Raw genomic sequence first — 25,556 nt, 5'->3', positions numbered from 1 at the left:
ACAATATGTTGGCCATCTGGTAGCATCTGTGCCGTTCCCTCTAATAGAGTTCCTGCTGTGGCTCGAGGCCATGGCAGGCAGCGCTAAGCAGGTCACATGTTGTGTCTTTCAGCCATATTTAGGTCACAATTTGGGATGGGAGGAGGCAGGAATTATCTTTTTGCACAAAGGCAATAACGAATACTCCCTTGTAGGTATCTTGTGTTTTTTGTTAAAGAGGGAGAGAGTTACAGTTTTGTTCCATGCTTCATCCCAAGGTGTGCAAAAGATAAGACAGAATAGCATATGCTGAAGGCTAAACGTTTGTCTGTATGTTTTCTTTTCTCACACAAAAAAATTTAAAAATGGGCCTTTGTAAGTGGTGACATATCTGGGTTTTTTTTTTTTTTTTTCTTTGTTTGGTTTGGTTTGGTTTGGTTTACTAAGGGAAGGGATGGAAGGGAGAATTCAAAATCTATTAATTAGTATTTAGATAATGGATAGAATGCAGAATATTCTAGAATTCTGGTACATTCTAGAAAACTCTTTTTGAGAGGGGGTGATAAAAAGAATATATATATATATGCTTGTCTTTCAAATAGGAGGAGTTGCAAATTATACATACTTGTATTTTACCTCTGGACAGTTATTGAAAACTCACATCCTATTAGTTGACTCACAAAATGTGTACAAAAATCTCAGCAACACTGAGAAACACGATGCCTTTTTCCAAAGTAAGATCATTCTAGACATGTGAATATGAAATAACAGGTCCTACTAAATCTTACTTTTGACATCGGTATAAAGTGTCCACCTGGCGTATTTACTGATTGCCCCCAAAAAACAACTACAGCATGCACATTTTGAAAGTATGAACCTTACATGTATTATCCAAGTTCACTTGATATAGATTTTAAAATGCAATATGGACAAGAGTCAAGTCCGACATAAGCAATTTCAGTTTGACATCAATTAGTCAGTAGCTTTTACTCTTATAGACATATTTATAATGGAAAGGAGTGCATTTAGACTGTAAGGTCCTGCCAACTAATCAATTTGATGAACTAATTGATAATAAATGTTAATTGACAACTAACAGCAGTCAATTAATTGCATTTCAAATGCAGCTCCAGGAAGCTGAGTTGAACATTATTCTACCTCAAGCTACTCAAATAATAGCTCAGCAATGACTTTGCAACAGGCCGTAAAGGTCAAAATGGGCGAGTCTTTTCCTTATTAGGAGATCGGGAATCCCAGGGCCCGGGTTTACAAAAACAGGAGCCGCTCATACCCAAAGCTCCCCTCACTGCCCCTGTGCTGATTCTCTCTCTCTCAGACAGTTTGCTGGCCTCCTGAGTCTCCTCTGGCTTTCCCTTCGGGGTGCAACGTGGAAAGCCAGTACTCAAAGCCAAAGAAACCGTTGCTTCTGCCAGTTATATAATCTGTCTCTTCGACAGAGCCACTTAACTAAAAGCTAAACCTACAAATGAGGACAGTTCTGTTTAGTTATGTGTCTTTGTAGCCGGAAAGATATGCCCCGTTTTCTAATTTCCTACAATTAAAGAGCGTTAAAGAACAAGTGAGATGGACAACTGGTGCATCTGGTACAATTCAGTCCTAAAAAATGCTCTCTGTTAGAGTTCCAGTGTTCTTCATTTTAGTCAGTTGATCCATACTAAAAAGCCCCACAATTTCATCTGAAAGCTCTGCCCATATCCTCAAAAGGAAACTCATTTTGTATATGTAATAAAGGTTTCACTGGCTTTTTGGACTCCAGAGCCTTGGCACTTCCTCTTCACTTTGCCTAGAAAGTTCTTTCCTCTATGATCTCATGAATCATGTCTTTACTTCATTCAGACTTCTGCTACACGTCACCTCCCCAGAGAAGTCCACCCTGGCCACTCTGCATCAAACCTATGCACATTCTTTTGTTTACTTTCTATTCTCTTATATTGCCTTACTTCTCTTCACAGCTCATATCACTCCCTGCCATTACATACTCTTCGTTTATTTATCACTGATCTCCTTTACTTAAATGTAAACTCCATGGGGGAGGGACTTAAAACTATTCATTGTGTATTCCTGGTGCCTAAGTATTGCTCACAGTGGGTCCTCAGTAATATTTATTGAATGGATGACACCACTCTGGAAATCAACCCTCCAAGTGAACTGTTAACGATTGCATCTCTTCTGGCTCAAAGCAAACATCTAAGAAGGGCAATATGGTGGAATGGAAAGAAAACTGGAACAGGAAAGAAGAGAACCCCACTCTATCCTTGGCTGCAGGAGCCATGTCACTTTGGGAAAATGACTCCACCTTACTGGAACTTAAGTCTCCTCGGTATAAAATGAGGGGCTTTGACAAGATGATTTTTTAAAATTCCTTCTCACTCTAAGTTTTCTCTGATTCTGTTATTTAATTTGTCCTATTTGGAAGAAAACAATCCTCCATTGTTCTTTTCTGGCTATGTTCTCTTTTGGAAAAAAAATACAATAGAATCATGTGTGTTTCATAAAAATTGTTACCTCAGAAGGCTTTATGGAGTTAGAAAATGTCACTATAAAGTTAAATAAATGGCAGCCGAGGGAGAAATGAGTAAGGAATACAGGGAGAGCCTAGAAATTTTAAATGAAATTTCAAGTGAGACGTGAGATTTGAAGAGACAGTTGGAGCAAAGAGAGCCCTCTGACAGAGAAGAGGAGAATTTGGGGTCAAAGTACTGAGAGGGGAAAATACAGAGGTAAAATGGGCAAAAAAAAAATTGGGAACTGTTTAAAATTTTGGACTTCAAGCAATACAATGTAATGGAGTGGTTTAATTTTAAGGAAAGAAAAACAGCCATAATTCAGAAAGAGATGGCAAAATCGTCCCCGAAGGGGGTGTGGGGGTAAGGTCCGCTGGTGATGTGAGTGGTGTGAATGATAACCCCACACATTCAGACAACCGTGAGCTCTTCAGATGCATCTGAGAATAAATAAATGTAGCTGGAATCAAAGCTTCTGGCTATAATGACACGGATTTTTACATTTTTGTTGCTCTTTCTTGAATCAGATCCAAGCCAAACTCCCTAAACCCCTAATATGCTGACCAGAAAAACTCACATTTTCCCTCAGAAATGTTAATCAAAGGGCTTAAGCTTACCTCCTTTTGAAGGCAGTTGGTTGGGATCTTCCCAGTTTTATCAGTTACCCTCTACCTGCCTGACTCTGTGTTTTTGTTTTTGAGGGGGGAAAAAATAGGAGAGAAGCTGGTATCGTGACCTAAAGTCACTCTTTCATCTTCCTTTTGTTGAAATGACACGCGGATACCCTGGGGTAAGGTGGGAAATCCTATTCCACGCGGGATGGAGTCATAAACTCTTATGGAATGTCATTGTCACGGGCGAATTCAGATATTATTTCAATAAACTCCTTTGAGCAACATAATCTATGAGTTTATTAAAAGACCCTCAGGTTTATTTGGTGGGCTATAAATAATCTATATGCTCTTTCAAACAAAAAAAAATTCAAATGACAGAGCAAAAGCATTAAGCTTTCCCCTCAAGTTACATTAGGAGTGGATCTGTTTGCTGCCAGTGCGGCCTCCTGACATGCTAGCAGGGGCTGGATCAGTTCCTAATGTCGCTCTATGAGGACAACAACTGCATCTGGATTTCCCACAGCCTCTGAATGAGTGGTGGGTGAACCAGGGTTCAGAAGCACACAAATAAGCTGAGGCTATTTCTTTCCGCCTCGTCAAAGGGAGCAAGTGAATTTCATTTGCTTCTCCTTTGTGTCTGTCCACAGAACTCTTCATTACCTTCTTAAATTCTTTTTGCTACTGAACAACTCGGATTTTCTTCCAGCCAATACTGACGCCCCACGCTCCCTGCACTCTCTCGCTCGCTGCCTCCTCCCCTCTCTCATTGTCTGGGCTTCCTCACTCACACATACCTTCAGATTCTACCCAGTTGAATAATGACAAATAAAACTTGATAATTTCCTTTTCCACTAGAATGCAATTTTTTAAACCCTCTTGGGGTATATTTTATGGATTCTAAAACACAGAAAAAAAAGTGCTTCTCAATAATCTGAGGTCTCATTCAAAAGCCGGTCCAGATTCAGAAAAGATGCTATCTTGAAAATGTTCTCTGACGGGATAAATTTTTTGAGAGCAGGAATCTGACTTCTTTGTCTTTGCCTTTCCCACCTAGCCTAGCCTGCGTCTTACCTTGACACAGAATGAAGCAAATGCACGAATAAACTGAATGGTCCCTTGGGTAACAGTTGAGTGTAATGACAACATATAAATACGTTAATAAATATCCTGCAGGTAGTAGCCTCAGAATATAAATAGATTAGTAAAAACTAAAAAAATACATTCAAAAGGTAAAGTTAATTATAAGCCATGAAGAACATTTGGGGCTGAAAGACTAGAAGTCTTTGGGGGAGAGGGAGGACATATGGCAAAAACTGACCCAAGTCAACTCTGTTATAAATGGAGATAATGTAGCGGAGAAAGCAATAGTTGGAGCAAATATTTGGAGTACTGAATAAAAGGAGATGGAGAATTCAAGTAGAAGGCCAGTATAAAAATGTTAACTTTGAAAATAATATAACTGCATTACAAAAGAAAGACTTAGACCCACTTTTTCCCAAAGCTGTTTGTCCTTTTCTAATTAGGATCCCATGCAGTTACTGCTAATGCATCCTAATTCATTAGTAGCAAATGGGCCTGATTCTAAAGTAACTCTTCCCAGTAGCATCAGAATAGAATTCTTGGGGCAGAATAGCATATTCTAAAGAAGAAAGCTGAGTAAAAAATCTACATGTTGGTGAATATAAACTTGGTGGAATTGATAGGTACCTATAGGTGCATGCTCACCTGCAGGATGGCTCTGTTGTACTCTGGCCTTTCTATTATTACTTATTTCAAGTACAGTTTATGGAACCTCTTGTTCCCATTGTCAACTTATTTTTTCCCAAATAGTTTGATTTAATTTATTAAATTTATGAATATTATAAATTGATTAAGTAACAACAGACCAATGCCTGTTGGAGAAAATCTCAAATATCAGTCTGTTTTTAAGGAATGACTTAATTACAGGACTGATTTTTGACATTGATCTGTACCCTCCAAATGATGAGATAAAGGGACACTCATAAAGAATAATGAAAAAGAGTATTTGCATAGTCTCAAAGTATCATTGCTTACAATGGAAAAAAAATAGTAAGTTTACAGGGGAGAACTCCAGAAAAATACTACCGTAACCAAGTGATCAAGGTTAATATCACCAGTTATGAGTCATATCAACATTAATATCCTTCAGTGTGATGACTGAGAATACAATATCACCTCTGTAGTAGTCTTACCAAAAATGCGTAACTTCAGTTTCATCATTGTAAAACATCAGTCAATTCGTAATTGAGAGACAGGCTACAAAATAACAGCCCATCAAAATGTTATAAAAAGTGTCAACATCATAGAATACAAGAATAGACTGATGAATTGTCACAGACTGGGGGGAAAAAATAAAAAAAATAAAATAAAACCTGACATAATTAAATACAATGTGGGATCCTGGATTGGATCACGGAGAAATGGGTGATCCTTCTATATGGACTGTAAGGTTAGCAAAAGATGCTATACCAATGTGAATTTCCTGGTTTTGATCATTGTACCATGGTTATGGAAGTCATTTTTGCAACTTTTCTGTAAGTTTAAAATTACATGAAAACAAAAAGTTTTGATAAAGAGGATAAAGCCTAATGCAGGTAATCTTGCATAAATGTTTTGAATGCAGACATCTTGTATAAGTAATGATTGGGGACGTCCACGAAAAAAGAGTACATGTTAACCAAGAATTTTAAAGTCTACTGAATTTGTTATTAAGAAAAACTGAGCTCGTGTTATAAATGGCATTCCTAAATATTTATTGCAAATCTCCATCTCTCCTGGGAGAAAAATAAAGAATTACAGATACCGTGGTGGGTATGGAAGGAAGTTGTGCATTCTTTTCTTTTCAGAACTTGAAATGGAAACTTTCATGGCAATTTGAGAAATGAACTTTCTGTCACTGGTTCAGATTTTTATTCCCTGTGCTCAGAGTAGTGACTCAAACAAGTGGGTAATATCTGTTGAGTAAAAGAAGGTATGAATATTTTCAGAATGACTTCTGAAATTGTCTTTTATATACCTGTGAACTCATTGAGACTTATGCATATACCAGTCCAATCTTCAATCCTCCCTAACCCTACATACATAATATTGCCTCCATTAAATGGGTTTTGAGCTATCCCTCAAAAATGGTATGCCAGAAAACTGGAATATTGCAATTTATCCCCATAAGCTCAGTCCATTCATGAAAAAAATCACCCAACAAATCCCCGTGGACGGACCTCCTGCAAAATGCCTGACCAAGACTCCTTTAAAACTGTCAAGGTCATCAAAAATAAGGGAAGTATGAGAAAGCGTAAGGGCCAAGAGGAAAAATCAAAAAAACTGCCACAGTCAAGAGGAGCCTAAGAAGACATGACAACAAATACAATGTGGAATCCTGGGTGAGATTCAGAGAAAAAGGACATTAGGAAAAAACTGAGGAAACCCGAATAAGCTCTGGACCTTAATTAGCAGTAGCGTACAGCTAACTCTTGAGCAGCACAGATTTGAACTGTGTGGGTCCACTTACACACAGATTTTTTTTTTCCGATAAACACAGTACAGTATTGTAAATATATTTTCCTTATGGTTTTCTTAATAACATTTTCATTTCCCTAGCTTACTTGATGGTAAGGATACAATATTCTTCATTTCGTGTAACACACAAAATATGTGGGAATTGACTGTTTGTTATCAGTAAGGCTTCTGCTTAACTGTAAGGCTATTAGTAGTCAAGTTTTGGGGAAGTCGAAAATTATATGCGGATTTTTCATTGTGCAGGGCATTGGCACCCTTAACCCCTGCATTGTTCAAGGGTCAACTGTATAAATACCCTTTCATTAACTCTAACAAATATACCATTATAAGATGTTAATAATAGGGAAAACAGGTGTGAGACATATGGGAACTTTCTATACTCTGCAAAGAACTTTGCAGTTTCTTTGTAAATCTAAAGCTATCCTTAAAAAAAAAAAAAAAGGTTTAAAGAGTTCAATGTAAATAAAATTTTTAATAATTCATTTTTAGGGGCGCCTGGGTGGCTCAGTCATTTAAGCATCTGCCTTTGGCTCAGGTCATGATCTCAAGGTCCTGGGATCGAGCCCTGGCATCGGGATCCTTGCTCAGTGGGGAGTCTGCTTCTCCCTCTCCTTCTACCCCTCCCACCCTGCTGGAACGAGTTCTCTCTCAAATAAATAAATAAAATCTTTAAAATAATAATAATAATTTATTTTTATAGAAATATTTTAAACATACATAACTAATTTCTCTACTTCTTTAAACAGCTGTTTAAAGCATAATTTAATCTTTTCTTTAAAACTGGAGGGCAGGGGCGTCTGGGTGGCTCAATAGGTTAAGCGTCTGCCTTCAGCTCAGGTCGTGATCTCAGGGTCCTGGGATCAAGTCCCGCATCAAGCTCTCTGCTCAGCGGGGGGTCTGCCTTTCCCTCTCACTCTCCCTCTGTGCTCTCTCTCTCTCTCTCTCAAATAAATAAAATCTTAAAATAAAAGAAAAGAAAACTGGAGTACATTATAAATATCAGTTTTTATTCCTTATTATAATATAATTACTATTTCTTCCTATCTGACAGTCTGAAGCCAGTGTGTATTTCTACCACCTCTCTTAGCAAAGTACCCTTATTAATATATATAAAGCATATAAGAAAGGTGCCTAGAACATAGAAAATTTACAATAACATTAATATTATATGAAGATAATTGTCATTCACCCAGTGTAAGCATATTATAAACTTTGGATTTTTCTAGCAACAATGATGAACTAGTTTAATCCACCCATATTTGCTCACTCGGTTGCTGTTGTGACCAAATATCGACATTAGTAAATGGTCAGTCAAGGTAAGAAATTAGGTCTTCGAGCACGGAAGAGTGAAGTTAGATGATTCAGCAGGAAATTACACCCCTGTTTTAGGTCCCACTGGCTCCATCAAATAAGCATGGGGGTCCACCCGTTATCCCTCTGCCACACCACCACATACACACACCATTTTCTGTCTCTCTAGACTTTATTGACTTGCCTCCATCCTCAGGATCAAAAACAGACCAAGAATACTACGGAAACTGGACACCAATTTGCAAAGCGCTAAAGGGAGCTGACATGTTGTTTGGAAAGGTGACCGTATACTTATTGTCTTTCTAAAGTTTCTATCCAACTTTCAAATGTTCATGACCAAAAACCTTTGAGTCAGCAGCATGGAGGAGGTCATGGTTTGGGTCATTCTCAGGCAATGCTTGCTTGGAAAAAATCCTTGCAGGGCATTTACAACTACTCCCTGTCTGGCTCCAGTCCTGCCAATCACAAATGAGGCAGGCATCCCCTTTTGGCAAGTGGCCAGAGGAGGGTGCTCTGTTGTTAGGGGAAGACCCTCCAGGAAGAGAGGGAAACAGACAAACAAGGATCCTCTCTACTTTCCATCTCCCTTCAAACCTGCAAGTGGAGCCGTTGTGGTGTTTCTCCTTTTTTGTCTCATCCTGTCACTCTCTAGTCTCCGAACAATAGAGGCAACAATGGTCTTGTCTAAATGATTTCACAGGCTATTATTCAGACACTCAACTTTTAACATTTCAATTTTGTCATTCTGTTTCCACACAAAAGGTGCACTCCTACAGTATAATGTTCTCAGAATTATGTCAATGAACAGTAATAGCTTTTAACATTAAGTTGATCATTAACAACTACATTATCTGAGGCATAATCTAGTAGTTCAGCCTTTTGTGAGATCATGATACTATGGAATTTAAAACTAATAGGAGGATGCACTCATAACAACATATAAAAATATCTACGTGGTAATAAAAGGTTAGTGAAAAGCAAACATCTAAAACAGTATACTGAATAAAACTATAAACTTACATGTTATTTACAAAAGGTGAGTCTCTAAAGGAGAAAATAGGTGGGCAAGATCACTTCAACAACATGTCTTTGTCCATAAAGGTTTCCGTATTCTACGTAAACATTCTATATAGGCGTAATTTCAGTGGAGCTCTATCAGAAGGGCATATTCCAAAACATTTTTATTTTTAAAACAGTGAAAAAATAGAAAGGGGACTCTATGTGGTATTATTGTACCTTCTCACATTTTCAAACTCTTGGGCAAAGAACGTTTATTGATCATCTTGGGTATTGTTTTTGAAGTTGTTTTATTCTCCTCTCCCCACCCCCACCCCATCTCTTACGTGAGAAATCATTCAGGGAAAAACTGTGTCTATTTTCCTGCAATCCAGTGCTTGCAACCATGCAGCATCACGATGGCATTCAAGAAACAGGAGAACAACTACAGTGAGGACTACCAAGTTCTGAAGTCTGGAGAGAAGCCCAAGTCTAAATGGACATGTCTTATATATGATTTTGGGTCCTTGATTAGAATTCATTAATTGTGAAGAGGAAATATACTTCATCAAAATATCAAGCCAATGCTCATATAATCACAAAGAGTAATGTATATGCTATTATTATCCTTTGATACAGTAATCAAATTTCCAGAAATCTGTCCTTTAAGAAATTTCTAAATCCAGAAATAACTTAGTGCACAAAGAAGTTTATCATAACATCAATTATAACAGTGACTATCAAACCAACCTAAATATCCAGAAAGAGAGGGATGTTGAAGAAACCAATGGCTACATTTTCACACATGATGAAAAATGGCATAACCATTTACCCAAAAGTTAATTAATTAATTAATAAGGAAATTATTTATTAAATTAAAAGAAAAAGGACAAATACAAAATTGTGTGTGGAGGGGTGTCAAGTGCCATGCATAGACAAAAAGGGGGAAGTGGGCTGGAAAAAGAAAATATACCTAATAAATAGTGTGTTTTTCACGGTAGTAGTTTTTTCCTATTCTTCTTTCTCCTCTGTACTTCTCTGCATTTCCAAATTTTCTTCAATGAGAACGCATTATTTTTACAATTAAAAAGGGATGCATATTTAACTCTGCTGTTTAGTTGTCCTTACTGGAAGATACTGAACCAAATATACATCCAACAAGAATAATGTGCAACAACCATGGTTTTCATTCTTCCAAATGTTGAAAAGTAGTCCTTTGACTTGAAAATACAGAAACTTCGTGCAGAATACATGTGTCACTTGCATGTCACTTCATCCTGGCCCCAACTCTTCCTTGCTGTGTTTGGCCCCATCCACACTGATACATCAGTATTGTTTCCACATATATCTCCCTGTGTGCAGAAGGTTTGGCTTCAGCTCACTCTGGGTGGAGTGAACTCATCTCAGTTCATACTTACCTTTGCTGAGCCTGTTTCCCAACATCAATACAAGAGGTTTTATTTAAGAAAGGAAACAGCATCTTTTGAGGAAGAGTGGACGGCTCTTACTGCCGGCTTCCAGGATCCAGAGAAATATCTAAAAGAATGTGCGTACTCTGATTGCAGGGAGGGAACTTGATATGACAATTTGTGGTGCAAGAAGGCAGATGGGCAAGAAAGGATTGTTCAGCACACAATCTTTGCTCCAGCCAAAGACTTCAACTTGCTGACCTTTGTATATGTTTCATTCCATCTGTCTCCCTTTTCAAACACCTTACGTATTATTTCTCCCTCCTGGAATATTCTCCCTTATCCTGTCATTCTTCTCAAGCCCTCCCTCTATTTTTCTTTTAAACATGGTCCGTTTAAAAATAATACATACAAGAAAGACAGATCGATATCCAACTTACAATACTGCTTTTGATCCCAGAGGACTCTTCCAAAATGTTCAAACTGAAGACCACTTCAACTCTGAAATTTTTCTTACTATTTTTCATTCCTCGATTATAGATTGGAAAAATACTGATACATAGAAGCATTGTGTTGAAATTATATTAATAAAATATGGATGAGGTCCATTCTCTTGGATATCTTCTTTAAAGCTTCAAAGATATAGAAAAATGCTGTGGGACTATAAAACACAGGGATAGTGATTTTAGTTGTATTACTACTTCTGAAGTTCTAAGGGTTTGTTATACGGATACATATTTAGCTCTGTTGCTCTTTCCTGATTTTCAATCAGTATTTCTTCAAAATACTTAGAAAAACAGAGCTTAGGTTTATCTTTGATATAAGGAAAGAATAAATGGACTGAGAAGATATAAGAACAAATCAACCCAGAATCCGTGAGTAGCCAGCCTAGCAGAACACACTTCACTAAGAAGCAACCAGTAGTTCCTTTGAAGAACAGATCATTTTTTTCTGCTGATCAGCCTAATCACTTTCTATGATAGAAGAAAAGGACACATGCACAAACAGGAGCTCTTTGGTATAATTTTTATCATCCTCAGGAAGCTTTTGGTCTCTGACTTCTACAGTACTGGTCAGAGTTGTGAACAATCTGGAATGCCTACCAAAAAGTGACCACCTACCTTCCCCTGAGTGGTCTGTCTTTGCATAAAGACCATGTTTCTTCTGCACACAGAACCCTACTTCCACTGTACATACTTCCCGTCACTAGTACGTTTGTCCTCTCTCCATTCCAAGAAGCTCAGCAATGGGAAGGCCATTCAGTGAATGTAATACCATGACCTTCTTTCTTTCATGATGCTACTAAGCTATGAATCAGGTACTATATGGCACGAGATTCACTAGTGGAAAAATCATACACAGTGCGCTCAGGTTATCTCCAAAGATTACCTGTGCTAATAATCTATTGCTGTATAACAAATCTATTGCTGTATACCAAAAAGATTACCTCTGTGCTAATAATTTATTGCTGTATAACAAATTGAAACTTAGTAGTTTCAAGCAGTGATAACTGTTTGTCACATTACAAAGGTTTTGTGGGTCAGGACTCAGTAACCTCTTAGATGGGCAATTCAAGCCTGAGGCCTCTCATGAAGTCCTGGTCAAAATAATGGCTTGAGTTGCAGTTGCCTGAAGGTTTGACTGGGGCTGAATGATCCACTTCCAAGGTGGCTCATTCTCATGGCTGACAAGTTGGTACTTGCTGCTGATATTAGGTTTCAATTTCTCTCCATGTGGCCTCTCCAGAAGGCTGCTCCATATGGGGATTAGCTCTCCTCAAAGAAAGTGATACAAAAGAACAGGGTAGGAGCCATGACTTTTATAACCTAGCCTGGAAGTCACAGACCTTTCCACTGTATCATATTGGTTACACAGGATCGACCCTATCCAATATGGAAAAGGACCCTACAAGGGCATGACAACAAAAGGCAAAGATCATTGCGAGTCAGCTTGATCATCTTGCCATTGCTTATGAAACCCTCTATCAAGATGTGTAGTTGTTCTTTAACCAATTTGAATCTGGATTGACCTATGAATGTTTTGACCAAATGAATTCAGTGGAAATGATGCAATGCCAGTTCCAAGTTAAAAGTCCTTTTAAAAGATGGGCAGTTTTTGATTTCCTGCCTTTTGGAGTCCTGAGCCATTAAGTAAGAAGTTCAGGTTACACTGCTAAAAGTTTGGCTGCATGAAGGTGAGGTATCAGGCATATGTGCACAAAAGGCCATCCTGGTTGATTTTTCAGATGACTCTGGTACCTGTATGACTGTAACCACATGAGAAACACTCAGAATCACCGGCTAAAGCCCAGCTAACTCATAGAACTATGACCCCTTATGTAATAAATTAGTGTCTTTAGCAACTAAATTTTGAGGTGGTTTGTTATGTAATGACAGAAAATCAGATAAAACTTATACAAGTTTTGTTATTGATTTTTCATATTTTCTGCACAACATAAATTTACATCACAACATAAATTCCACAATAGCAGGAAACACACCTAGGCCTACTAACTGGTTTTTTACATTTTTCTTGCCCCCAAATTTCCAGTCCCCAAATAGCAGACTGACCATCATTATAACATATATCAGAGTCTTTTCTGATCCCCAGACTAGGCTATGTCTGTATTATACATTATCATTGCAGTCTATATATCTATTTCATAATACTTATTGGACTGTGTTTTTAATTATAATTTGCATAATCACTTTTCTAATGTTGGCATCCCTCACTCTATCCTAATCTCTGATAGACAAGGTGCATAAATATCTTATTCATTGGTCTGACCTCAGTGTTAAGTACAGTGCCTAGAACGTAGTAGGTGTTCAGCAAATATGTGCCAAATGAATCATTTTCAAAGTATCTGTGCACTTGATTTTGTAAAAGAAGCTTATTTTTTAATGCTTTTAGTTTGCTTCTTTGGGCTATTTCTAGTGGCAAAGGATAAAACAAAACCAATGAATGTTATAATTTTTCACAGGTTTCTAGAAATAGGTCATGAAAATAGCTACCCGAAATGTGACATATACTCATCTCTTTCAGTCATTGGGTTGACTTTGGAACCTCCTACAGAAAGCAGAGATCTAGCCAGTCTTTACTGTGAACAGGTCTTCAGATTCTATGCTATTGATTAACATAAAATAAAAAAATAGTTTGCCCACTCCCTTCCTCCAGTTCTCATTTTACTTTCTAAATTCACTATAATATTGTATTTTTATTTGAAATACTGACTTTCTATCTTCTCTGTTGCATATTTATATTTATTAACTCATTTAGACTAAGAAGAAAAGATTCTCCAACTCTTTCTTTCAGTGACCTTGGAAAGCATAAAGCTTTGGTTAATAAAATTATACCAATCCTAGAAAATCAAAATCACTACCCAAAACTCTTCAACACTAATAAAAAATGGAGCCAGACAGACTGTTAGGTAAAGCATATGCTAATAAAGCACAGAAGTGGTTAAACACAAGGACATTTCCCTCTATAGGAGACCAAAGGCCCAAATATTCAATAACAAAAATTTTAGCCATATGTGCACTTATGTAGAACAGATTATTAATGGTTATCCTCCATAAATATAAGAAATGCATTATAATAAATCTGAATAATTTTAAATTATTTTTCTGAAATCACAGCCATTAAACAGTGATGATCATTCAGTGGAAATATTCATCAAGATACATGTATGACAGAAATACCAAGTTCATTCTGCAGTGTCAAGTGGAAGCAAATTCTACAAATGCTCATATTCAAAAACATTTTCAGAGTAATTACGTTTTTTTGGACAACACTTTTAGCATTCTTTTTTTTTTCTTACATATGCTTCTAAATCTGTGTTTGGAATCCAAATTTTAAATTTAATTACAAGCAGAAGAATATGCCTACTTAACATCCAATTTAGGCCTAAATTACCCTTAAATTTATAGAGATTCATGGAAGTTTAGGGTTGGAAGTTTTTTTAAAGTTTACCTAACCCAGTGGCTTTCAAAGTTTAACGTGCATCAAAGGACTTCTCAAAACACAGACCACTGGGGGCCGTCCTCGGAGTTTCTGAATCAGTGGGTCTGGGGTAAAGTGGAGAATTTGCTTCTTTAATGAGTTCCCAGGTCGTGCTAATAATGTGACTGGTCCAGGGACCACACTTTGAGGATCACTGATCTCACCCACATTTACATTTTACAGATAAAGAAATAAAGGCCCAGAAAACTTCTTCAAGTTTTGGTTGAAGGATTCTGCCACAATCAACGGCAGAAATGGCAGGAAAAGGCAAAAGTATTACGTGGCTATTTCTCCTTCCGGGTAGTTTCCTCTGATTCGACTTTCCCAGTCTGAGGTGTATTCAATACCACATGAGGTGTTGATGAATACGCTACAGAAAAAATAAATCACAGCCGCCAATGAGGGAAGGCAACCTAAACACCCCCTCTCCCAGATGACAAAATTAAAGACATGCAGGACCGCACCAAAAACGGTATGATTCAGGTATTTCTTTGCGGCCACCACTCTGCTTTTGAAGTTCATTTCCCTCTAAACATCTAAGGACTTACTTTGCATTCTTACATTGCAACGTCTTTGTTGATAACTTTTCAGTAATTCCATTACAGCAAATCACAGGGTTGTCAAATCTTCAAGGATCAGAAGATCAGGAGTTGACAAGTAGCAGATGCACAGAAAGAAGTTTTAAATAACGTGCATTCATTCCCCATGTGGAGCAAAGTAGAATACCTATTACTCCAGGATAGTAAAAACCATCCGGGAAGTAACAAAGAATGGAGTTATGCCACGATATTTACTGTTTCTCCCACTTTTATTCAGTGAAGAATCAAAGAATTCAGAAGAAAGAAAACTCTCAGGTTTTCAAACAAGCTGTTTCTGTTTAAGGACAGAAGTTTCTGTTAAAATGTAGTATAATTGTGATGTCACTGAGCACAGTGAGGGCTGCGGGCAAATGGAACATTCTCATTGTAATACCACTACTGTAGGCATATTTGAAACACTATAGCTTCTTCAGACTATAATTATAACTGTTTGTTGCTTCTGTGGTTTCAAAGATAATAGAAGTTGTTCACAAAATTTACACAACACTGATGTGTTGCATATAAAATGTAGACAGTCACGTGTAAAATATCCCATTATATATTTTCTCATAGAGAGAAACAGCTGAGAAACCTACAGACCATCAAATTATGACTCCAGTGTTTCATTACAAGCAATTAGACTCCGGAACCCAAAGGTACAACCAAAATGCGTGGTGTAATTTGGTTAATACCATTGAAGAGCTGGGCCACAGGTGCTTGAATCTGTAGAAAAGAAAAATTCTAGTGGCTTTGGGAGTCTTATTACTGTCTTGGTTAATGACTTCTAGAGACAGAGCATCAAAGGTGGAACTAGGGAGAAAATACATGTGAAGTATTTCATGTTAAGAGATTCAAAATTATACTCGTTCTTTCCACTGAAAGGCTACTCTCTGTTAGTCACAGTCCTTGGCCTCAATGAAATCAAAATCCAGCCGAGACGTAGGCATAAATTCATTCCTTTGTCAAACATTGACCAGTGCTGTAAAGATCTCAGTATATCCTGTTAGTAATATGGAACAGAGCAGCTTACACATTCAAAGGACTGGGAAAATAGGAAATCATCACCAATAAATGACACAGATCTGGGTCTAGAATAATTAAGAAGTAGTTTCCATTGGGAAAAGGAAATCACCCGGCGGGAGTTAAAGTTATGAAAGACAGGTTGAGGTCATACCCCTCAGAAAATTATGCTAAGGAATTTGGATACTGTTTCCAGACAGTAGGAGCCATGGAGGGTGTTTGAGAGCTATAAAGCAGAGCAATTTCTGAGAAAATTCTTTTGGGAAGCACACCTTAAAAAGTGGCCAAAAAATAAAAGACACCTTTTGTAATGCCTGAATGAGTTTTTGTAGCAATAAAGGACTACCCAGGAACCAATGGCAAAATAATCCAAGAGGCTAACAAGATTTGGATGATCTTTGAGCCTGAGGGATCTGCTGGTGATAGAAGCTAAATTTCAATGAGTCATGCTTTAGTGACGTGACACAAACCTGAGGCCAAGGCAGCAATGGACATGAACACAGCAAAGCAAATAGAAGGAAACAATAAAATAACAGAAAATAACTATATGTAAGTCCAAGATAGGGCGCCTGGGTGGCTCAGTCGGTTAAGCATCTGCCTTCAGCTCAGGTCATAATCCTGGAGTCCCAGGAGAGAGTCCCACGTCAGGCTCCCTGATCAGTGGGGAGTCTGCTTCTCCCTCTGCTCTTCACCCTGCTTATGCTCACTGTTGCTCTTTCTTCTCTCTCAAATAAATAAGTAAAGCATTAAAAAAAAAAAGGAAAGTCAAAGATAATACGGAGCATCAGTAGAACCCAAAGTTAGTTGCATAATGAGACTAATAATGAACAAATCTCTCTCAAAAACAATCAAGAAAAAAAAAAGAGAGATGAATGCAAAATATACAATATGAGGAATGAAAGGGGGATTTAATTAGTGATGCAGCATATACTAAAAAGATTGGAGAATATTATATCAACTTTAGTGTAGTAAATTTGAGTGATTCCATAAAATAGAAAAAAAAACTAGAAAAATGTGTAACCGAACATACTTACAAAAGACCTAGAAAAATCTAAATCACCTAGTACCCTCTCAATAAACTAAAACAGTAGTTTAAAATTTCCTGCAAAGGAAAACACTTCCTTGAAATACTCCTTCTAATGCATTCTACCAAGCTGTCAAGAAGCAGATTATTCCACTTTTTTAGAGATGAAAAGAAGTAGAAATACTATCTAACATATTTGGTGAGACTAGCATATCTCTTACACCAAAACCAGCGGAGTCAGTCTGAAACAGAAAATTATGAGCCAATCTCACATGAAAAGGGATATTGACAAACTAAATCCAGGGAATATACCAAAAAAGATAATACATTATTACCAAGTTGTGATTATTTCACAAATTCAAAGTTGATTCACAACATTAGCAAACTATGAGATGACTTCATTATACTAAAAGATTAAAGGAGAAAATCAAAATCCCCCCAATAGGTACAGCAAAAGCATTCAATATAATGGAGCCTCCATTCAGAATAAAATTCTTAGCAAACTAGGAATGGAAGAGATCTTCTTTAACTTAATAAAGAGTATCTACAGGAGCACCTATGACAACAGTCATACAGATTATCTTTAAAATCAGGAATGTGACAGTATCATTTTCTACCACTACTTCTATTTTGCCATTGTGCAGGAGATTCTTAGAAGACAAGGAGGGACACCTGGGTGGCTCAGTAGGTTGAGCGTCTGCCTTCAGCTCAGGTCATGATCCATCCCAGGGTCCTGGCATTGAGCCCTGCATCAGGCTCCCTGCTCAGCTGGGAGCCTGCTTCTCCCTCTCCCTCTGCCACTCCCCTTGTTTGTGCTATCTCTCTGTCAAATAAATAAATAAAATATTTTTAAAAAGAAGAAGAAGACAAGGAATGGAAATACACTGTATAATTTCATTTATATACTACTTTTAAAATGACAAAATCATAACCAAAGGGGCACAGGCACCCCAAGGTTTATAGCAGCAATGTCCACAATAGCCAAACTATGGAAAGAGCCTAGATGTCCATCAGCAGATGAATGGATAAAGAAGCCGTGGTGTATACACACACACACACACACACACACACACACACACACACACACGCGCGCGCGCACACACACAATGGAATATTATGCAGCCATCAAAAAAGTGAAATCTTGCCATTTGCAACGACGTGGATGGAACTAGAAGGTATTATGCTAAGCGAAATAAGTCAATCAGAGAAAGACAAGTAACATATGATCTCACTGATATGAGGAATTTGAGAAACAAGGCAGAGGATCATAGGGGAAGGAGGGAAAAATGAAACAAGACGAAACCAGAGAGGAAGACAAACCGTAAGAGACTCTTAATCTCGGGAAACAAACTGAGGGTTGCTGGAGTGGTAGGGGGTGGGAGGGATGGGGTGGCTGGGTGATGGACATTGGGGAGGGTATGTGCTATGGTGAGCGCTGTGAATTGTGTAAGACTGTTGAATCACAGACCTGTACCCTTGAAACAAATAATACATTATATGTTAATAAAAAAAATTTTTTTTTAAATGACAAAATCATAGACATAGAGATCAGACTAGTGGTTAGCCGGGGTCAAAAAGGAGGTGGAGATGAGAGGGAGGTTGAATGTGGCTCGAAAGGAGCAACACAAGTGGCCCTTGTGATAACAGATAATTATGTATCTTGACTGTACTAATGTCAGTATTCCAGTTGGGATATTGTACTATGCTTTTGCAAGGTATTAACCATCAGCAAAACCGAGTAAAGAAGACATGGGATCTCTGTATTATTTCTGCACTTAAATCTACAATTATCTCAAAATAAAAAGTTTAATTAAAAAAAACAGATTTTTCATGGAACTTAACAAACTGATTCTAAAATGGGTACAGAAAAGCAAAGACCCTAAGAATAGGCTAATGGGGCAGGGACATCATCAAAAATGGCAAAGTAGGAACTACCGGGCTCCATCCCTTTTCAAAAGCAACTAATGAGCTGGCAAAAACTGTCAGAATGAACTCTAGAAGAAACGGAAATCCAATCAAGAACTTACAACCCGAGGATAATTTGGGTGAAGAAAGACACTGCTGCTTTGTAGGGAGAGAGTGCTGGGGCATTTTAAAGTGCCTCCCTCCCACCCCCACACCTCAGATCTGCAGCACAAGGTGGGTCCTGTACACCCTCCTCATGCCCCTTGCTAGTGCTGGAGGGACCAATACTGACCCTACTCTCAAAGTACTGTGTTTTGGGGTCTCCGCAGGTCTGGCAGTTTCCTCAATGACCAGCGTAAAGACCTCCCTTTGTTTCACCCAATTTGGAGCCTTCCCAGGGCTGGGGTGGCTTCCCAGGCAGCTTTTTGCAAAACATGTAAAGGCATGGGCAGCTTTTTGCAAAACATTTAAAGGCATAGGTACTGGCCGGGGCCTGGGCAAGGGAAATACTGGGGACAAGCAATGGATATTGAGAAGTCTGGAAAGGCAGAGGGTGGGAAAGAGGATAAATATAAGGATAGGGATTTGAACAGCTTCCGTGTAGACCAGGGAATGAAGAATGACACACACACGGCCAGCTTGGGATGTACGTCAGAGAAGGCCTCAGAAGACCTAAGCTTCCATTGCTGGCGAGCCTTCAATCTCCACATGAGTGGGAAGTTAAGGAGTAAGGCCGAGGTTTAAATAGCCCGGCTAAGCATCGAAGGAGTGCCCTGACACAGAGCCAATCCACAAAGTAATTTGTAATGCATATTTGGTGTGTAACTCCTATTTTTTTTCTCCTTTCCCCCCCCTAGATTATTTAGAAGACTAATGCAAAAAAGAATTATAAATAATTTTAAAACTAGTTTAAAGGGTGGGAGATGGAGCTCTAAATGAACAAAATTTTTCTCTACGATCGGAGAATAGTCTGAAGAAATTTTTATCTAAAGAATAATAACCAGTGGAGGGACTTGACCTATCAGATAGCAAGACTTGCTACAAATATAGAGTAACTGAGACAGTGCGAGATTAGGTTTATGTGGAGATAAACCTATAGACAAGTGGAACAGGACAGAGATTTCAGAATCAGATCTACACACCTAGGTGGAAACTTGATATAGAGAGAATAGTATTGCAAATCAGTGGCAGAAGGATGAATTTATCATTAACCTATGCAAGGACAACTGATGATCCATATGGGGGGAGGGGAACATGGTGAACACATGAGCAATCAGTTCAGGATGGATCACAAACTTACAGGGAAAAGCAAGACTTTAAACTTCTAACAGAGTATATAGGAAAGTACACTTAACACTTCAGGGTAATAAATAATTTTTAAAGTAAACAAAAACATAAAACAAAACGGAAAAGAGTGATAAAGGATTGCTGCTGTCCAGAATAAATTTTGAAACCCTATGAATTAAAATGAAAATGTCAAACAACCCATAGAAATGGGAAAAAGATATAATGAATAGTTTTTCACAGAAGATGAATGGAGAGTAAGTATAGGAAAAATTTCTCAATGTCAGTCGTAATCAAGGCAATATGTATTAAAACTACCATGAAATACAATGTCATGTCCAAGCAGACCAGTAAAAAGTCAAAAATCTGGAAATGCCAGGTATTGGTAATATGTGGACTAGAGATACTTGTCGTACACTAGTGATATAGAATAAAGTGGTTAAAACTACTTTAGAAAACAATTTGGACTAAAATTTAGATAAAAAATTGAAATAAAAAAACAATGTGGAAATTGCCTGGTACAGGTGCGTTTGTGCATATCCAACAATACCACTTTTATTTCTTTTTTTTCTTTAAGATTATTTATTTATTTATTTGACACAGAGAGAGAGAGAGAGCACAAGCAGGGGGAAGTGGCAGGCAGAGGGAGAGGGAGAAGCAGGCTCCCCTCTGAGCAGGGAGCCCGATGCGGGGCTTGATCCCAGGACCCTGGGATCATGACCTGAGCCGAAGGCAGACCCTTAACCAACTGAACCACCCAGGTGCCCCAACAATACCACTTTTAGATATATATCCTAGAGAAATTCTTAAAGACAGGAACATGAGGAAACTCATGCAAAAACAATTCTAGTAAAACTTTTTTGCAACAACAAATTAATCCAAATGTCCAATGACAGTAGACTAGAATACAATTATAAATTGGAATGTATTTTTGAAATGGAGTATTATGCAACAGTGAAACATAAATTGCAGATAAATGCATCAACATAAATGGATCTCAAAAACATAATGTGAATGAAAATACCAAGTTATGGAATAATATATTCTGATTCCTTTTACATAATGTTCAAAAACAGGTAAAATGAAATATCAAAGAGATACATTTTGTATAAATATATACATATATAATCTCTATATAGATTAATATATATTCCCAGATGGTAAACTAAGGAAAACAAGGGAAAAACTAACCTAATTTCTGGATAGTGGGTACCTTTGGGACAGGGAAAGGGGGATGCAATTGGGCAGGAACTCACAAAACAGAGGCTTTCAAAAGCAAAGATAGTACCTGATTTCTTAGGCTGAAATGTGAGCAGTGATCATTTTATTATTTATTAAATGCTACTTATATATTATATACATTCTTCTAGTATGCTATATTTCACAATACAAAGCATTGTATTCACAATAAAATCAAAAACATTTTTATTTACAAAAAAAGTAAAAACAAAAAGGAAGTCTCAGTGGGGGAAAAATGGATCAAGTACATGTTTTAGAAAGATTATTCTAGTGAACATGAAAAAGAGAAACACCATAGGCCACTATTTTATCTAGGAGGAAGAAAATGAAGTTCTAACCTCAACAATGCCAAGTGAGTACAGTTTTAAAAAAGAAACCTTATGAACATATGATTGACAGAATAGATGAGAGGGTATTGATGTGTTTTGTGCCTGGCTCATTATTACGATGGTGATGATGACCAAAGAGGACTGTAGGGAAGCTTTACTTGAAGGGTGGAAGGTAGAACAGGAGTAAGTGATGGAAAGATAGACCCAGAGAAAACAGTGTTGCCAAAGCCAAGCGAGGAAGAAGAAGTTAGAGTCTATAGTAGTTAGCTTCAATCACTATAAAGTAGGTTCTGAGGTCATCTGCTAGTATGAAATGCACAGGAATGGTTTTCTGGACTTGAGGAGCATGGAAGGCTTTGGAACAGCAGCTTTGGGAAATATAATGGGGGAGAAAACAGGGACAAAATGCTGAAGAGCAATGAGGGTCCAGCTGAGGTTGGATGGCATGAACCTGTAAGGAGGGCCATCTGGCACGGTTCCATACCTAGTCCAGCAACCTTGACTATCATTGAGTGCTTATCAAGACTGCAAACATTCTCATGTCTAAAACATACAGACTCACACACTCAAGCACTAGCACACACACTCACACTCTCCGAAGTCTGAGCTAAGCAATTTGGCAAAGGTCTATCAAAAACCATAGACCACAGCATAGAGGAGACTTTGTAAAATCCCTTATACTAGGCAACATAATTTCTGTGGATGGACAAGTATTTCCATGTAGGCACAGCTTCTTCAGGATTCCGGCTGGACAGCATTTCTGGGAAAACTTACAAGAAGAAAGTTAGTGGGACAAGCTCCAACCCCCACTGCCTCCGTGGACTCCAAGGCAGTAGGTTGGATGTTCACCCTCTTTCTCCTGTACTTATTACCCTTTCCCGCCTTGGAGAGGTGGTCCATGTAGCTTGTCTGGTGGTTTGACCTAAGCCCTCATCTCTGAAATCTGCTTCTGTGTCCTTCTCAAGCCATAATTACCATACTTGCTTTTCACAATGAGCAGGAGAGGTACATATATTCCCCTTTATGGAGTGACAGGCCTACCTTCTCATGATCATGCATAATAATGGTCAATTACTCCTGCCAGAATGGTAACTTTCTTCACTTGCCGACCTGCTGTCATAAATGATGTGGTGGCAGCCATGGCTTTGAGTTCCATGATCCATGATGGAAGCATCCTCATCTAAGAAAAAGGACTTCAGGTTACTAGGAGTGATGAGAAGGAGGACTATTTCTACTTCCACCTTTAAATTTCCAGACCCACGTATTTTCCCTATTGAGTCCACAGAACCATATAACGGTTTCAGTTGCAGTTGTAGAGCACATCCTGAAGAATAGGACCCCATTTTTTTAGTGTGTCGTCTCTAAGCCAACCCCTTAGCTTTACCTATGCCTTCAAGAAGCCGTGCGGTATACTCCACAGTCAAATGCCAACTGCCACACTTCATTGGCTGTAAAGTGGTCCCTTTTTCCAAGGTAATGTTATGCAATATTGCTTGTCAATAAGCCAGGCACTCAGTGAACCCTCAAATAGTGGTGCCGACCAATGACCAGCAAGCAGAAAATGCAAACCCAGACCTGGAGCATGAGAGGATCTCACTTAAGACGAAACACTGCACTTTCTATAGTACAAAGGACCTGATGTTGTCAATTGCCAGCACGTAACTTGTTGGTCTCCTCAAGGGGTATTACTGTATCAGGGTCTGACACTACTCATCTATGATGGAGAATTCTGGTTACATGGTCACTGGATGGCCTATGTTTAGAAGCTCAATTTCCACCAGGGCCCAGTATCATGCCAGGAGTTGCTTTTCAAATGGCATATAGTTCTCTGCTGCCGATGATCTGGTCTTGCTCTAAATCCCTAGGAGCTTCTCTGTGACTCACCTATCGGTCCTTACCAGAGGCTCCACATGCTGTCTTTCTCTTCCATAGATATCTCTATTTCCATGGAATCTGCCATGTCATTGGCCCAAGGAGCAGGCTTACTTGCACCAGAGCCTAAGAGATCAAAGCTAGAATCCTTCTCAGTCATCCCAGAAATGAGTGATAGTATTCCCAAGTGCAGGCTGTGCTGCTTCCAAACCCAAACATGTCTACCAAATGCGCTTCTCTCATAGTGGTAATAAATGCAAGATGCTGTTGGATACCCATCTATCTTGCCTCTAAAAACATGTTCTATGAGCCATTCACATAGGTTCCCAAGGGTCAGGTTCTTCTTCCTACCATTATGACCTTGTTCCTCACTATGGTAATTGTGCCACCTTGTTTCTGACAGTTAAGTGTTGCTACCTGGCTTCTCCTCGTTGGGGATCCTATCATCCCCACTGTTACCGAGATCGGTTCTCTGACAACAACCCCCTACAATTAGCCTGAGACTGCAGAGGACATTCTACCACTGGGTTCCTTAAAGACCCTGGTATCCCCATCACCACCAATACATCCCTTATTTCCTTGGTAAACTGAATGTCCTCCATCCCTTATGAAGAACTCAGCCAGTCAATATATTTTTCAGCTTTATGTGGTAGATTCATTGTAACATGCCTTCTTCTCTGAGCCTTGGGATTCCTTCCTCCACAATTTCTTCCACAGGGTTCCATAGAGGTCCTAGGACTTCTGCCTCATTTATTGTAGACCATTGGTTTTACCTGGCTTCCAAAAACAATCCCAACAGCATATTAGAACTGTCCTTCAGACCTTTGCCAGAGTGTTAAACCCTGTATCATGGGTGAATGACCCATATCAACAAATTCTCCCTTGACTGGCTTTTTCTCCCCCTCTCCCTACTTGATCCAACCCTCTAATGGGCTCTTTCTGGAACATGCTAATAAAGTCCCACAAATCTCTATCCTTTTCTCAGTCAGCCTGATCTGAGATTTAGCCATTATTACAGGTCTGGGGCCAACCATTGTCTTGTATGGGGTCTGTCTCATTTGAGGCCTCTTCATAGTTTTCAAGCAAGAGGAGAATTTCTAACTTCCAACAAGAAGTAGGTCTTCCACAGAACCCGAGGTTTCAGGGGAATTGGCAGATTCAACATCTCAGGATCTCATTTGCTTCTTATCAGGGCCTAATTTTTACACAGAACTGCCTAGACTGAGGATGTAGCCCTCTTTTACCAATAAGTATAGGATGACTGAGAGTTGTCTAATTGTTAGCTGTGTCTATCCTTCAACTACAGAAGATGAGAGCCTCAAAAGTTTACAGAAGGCCTTCTCACAATTTGCTTTAAAATGGTAGTTAATAGATCTAAGCAGGTCATTTTCTCTCTTTATTGAATCAACAGCACCTAGCAACAGCCACCCAGTTCTACAGTCCTTATGGATACTATTTTCCCCATAGCTCTCAAATACTTGAGACATTTTACCAATTATTACATCTCTTCCACCTGTACTCCATCCCTGTTCCTCACAGGTAGTCATGGCAAGGGCACTGCCACAGTGTATCTGGGATGATCACTATGCCCCCTACCATGAGTGATGAAGCATACATTGATTGCCATCTAGCCAACAAGGAATCCAGCTTCAGAATTCCACCCTTACAACTGCTTCCTAAGACCACTTCTGCTTTCAACTATCTTAGATTGTGTGCCCTAGAAGCAGGCTAAGAAGAGGATTCTTCTTTGGTTATTTATTGAGAGAGGCAGGGCAGGGCAGAGGAAAGAACCAAAAGAGGATATGGTCTTGGCTTCAGTCTGTTCCCATAAGAAGTTCTGGAGCAGAAATGGTACCACAGAGTTGGTCACAGCTTGAGGCAAAAGGTTAACAGTTTTCTACCCTGTGTCAAACAGTCAATGTCTATAGCCCATCA

General features: G+C 38.6%; 1 protein-coding gene across 7 annotated transcripts in view; it reads right to left on the bottom strand.

Annotated features, from left to right (window-relative positions):
• Positions 1 to 22,616: 22,616 nt before the first annotated feature.
• The window catches only part of QTMAN (queuosine-tRNA mannosyltransferase), a 449,054-nt gene continuing 446,114 nt past the window's right edge, over positions 22,617 to 25,556 (bottom strand). For all 7 annotated transcript variants that reach the window (XM_088021722.1, XM_088021716.1, XM_088021719.1 and 4 more), the window contains one exon: positions 22,617 to 22,929. In XM_088021722.1, the coding sequence (XP_087877848.1) occupies positions 22,817 to 22,929 (113 nt within the window). In that variant the 3' untranslated portion in view covers positions 22,617 to 22,816. The remainder of the gene's footprint in view (positions 22,930 to 25,556) is intronic.

Source organism: Eumetopias jubatus, unplaced genomic scaffold (assembly GCF_037043125.1).
Source record: "Eumetopias jubatus isolate StellerSeaLion01/CBP00866 unplaced genomic scaffold, mEumJub1_p1.0 scaffold_3, whole genome shotgun sequence".
Lineage (NCBI taxonomy): Eukaryota > Metazoa > Chordata > Mammalia > Carnivora > Otariidae > Eumetopias > Eumetopias jubatus.
The sequence above is the reverse complement of the archived record's forward strand: the minus strand, read 5'-3'. Positions and strand labels throughout refer to the sequence as shown.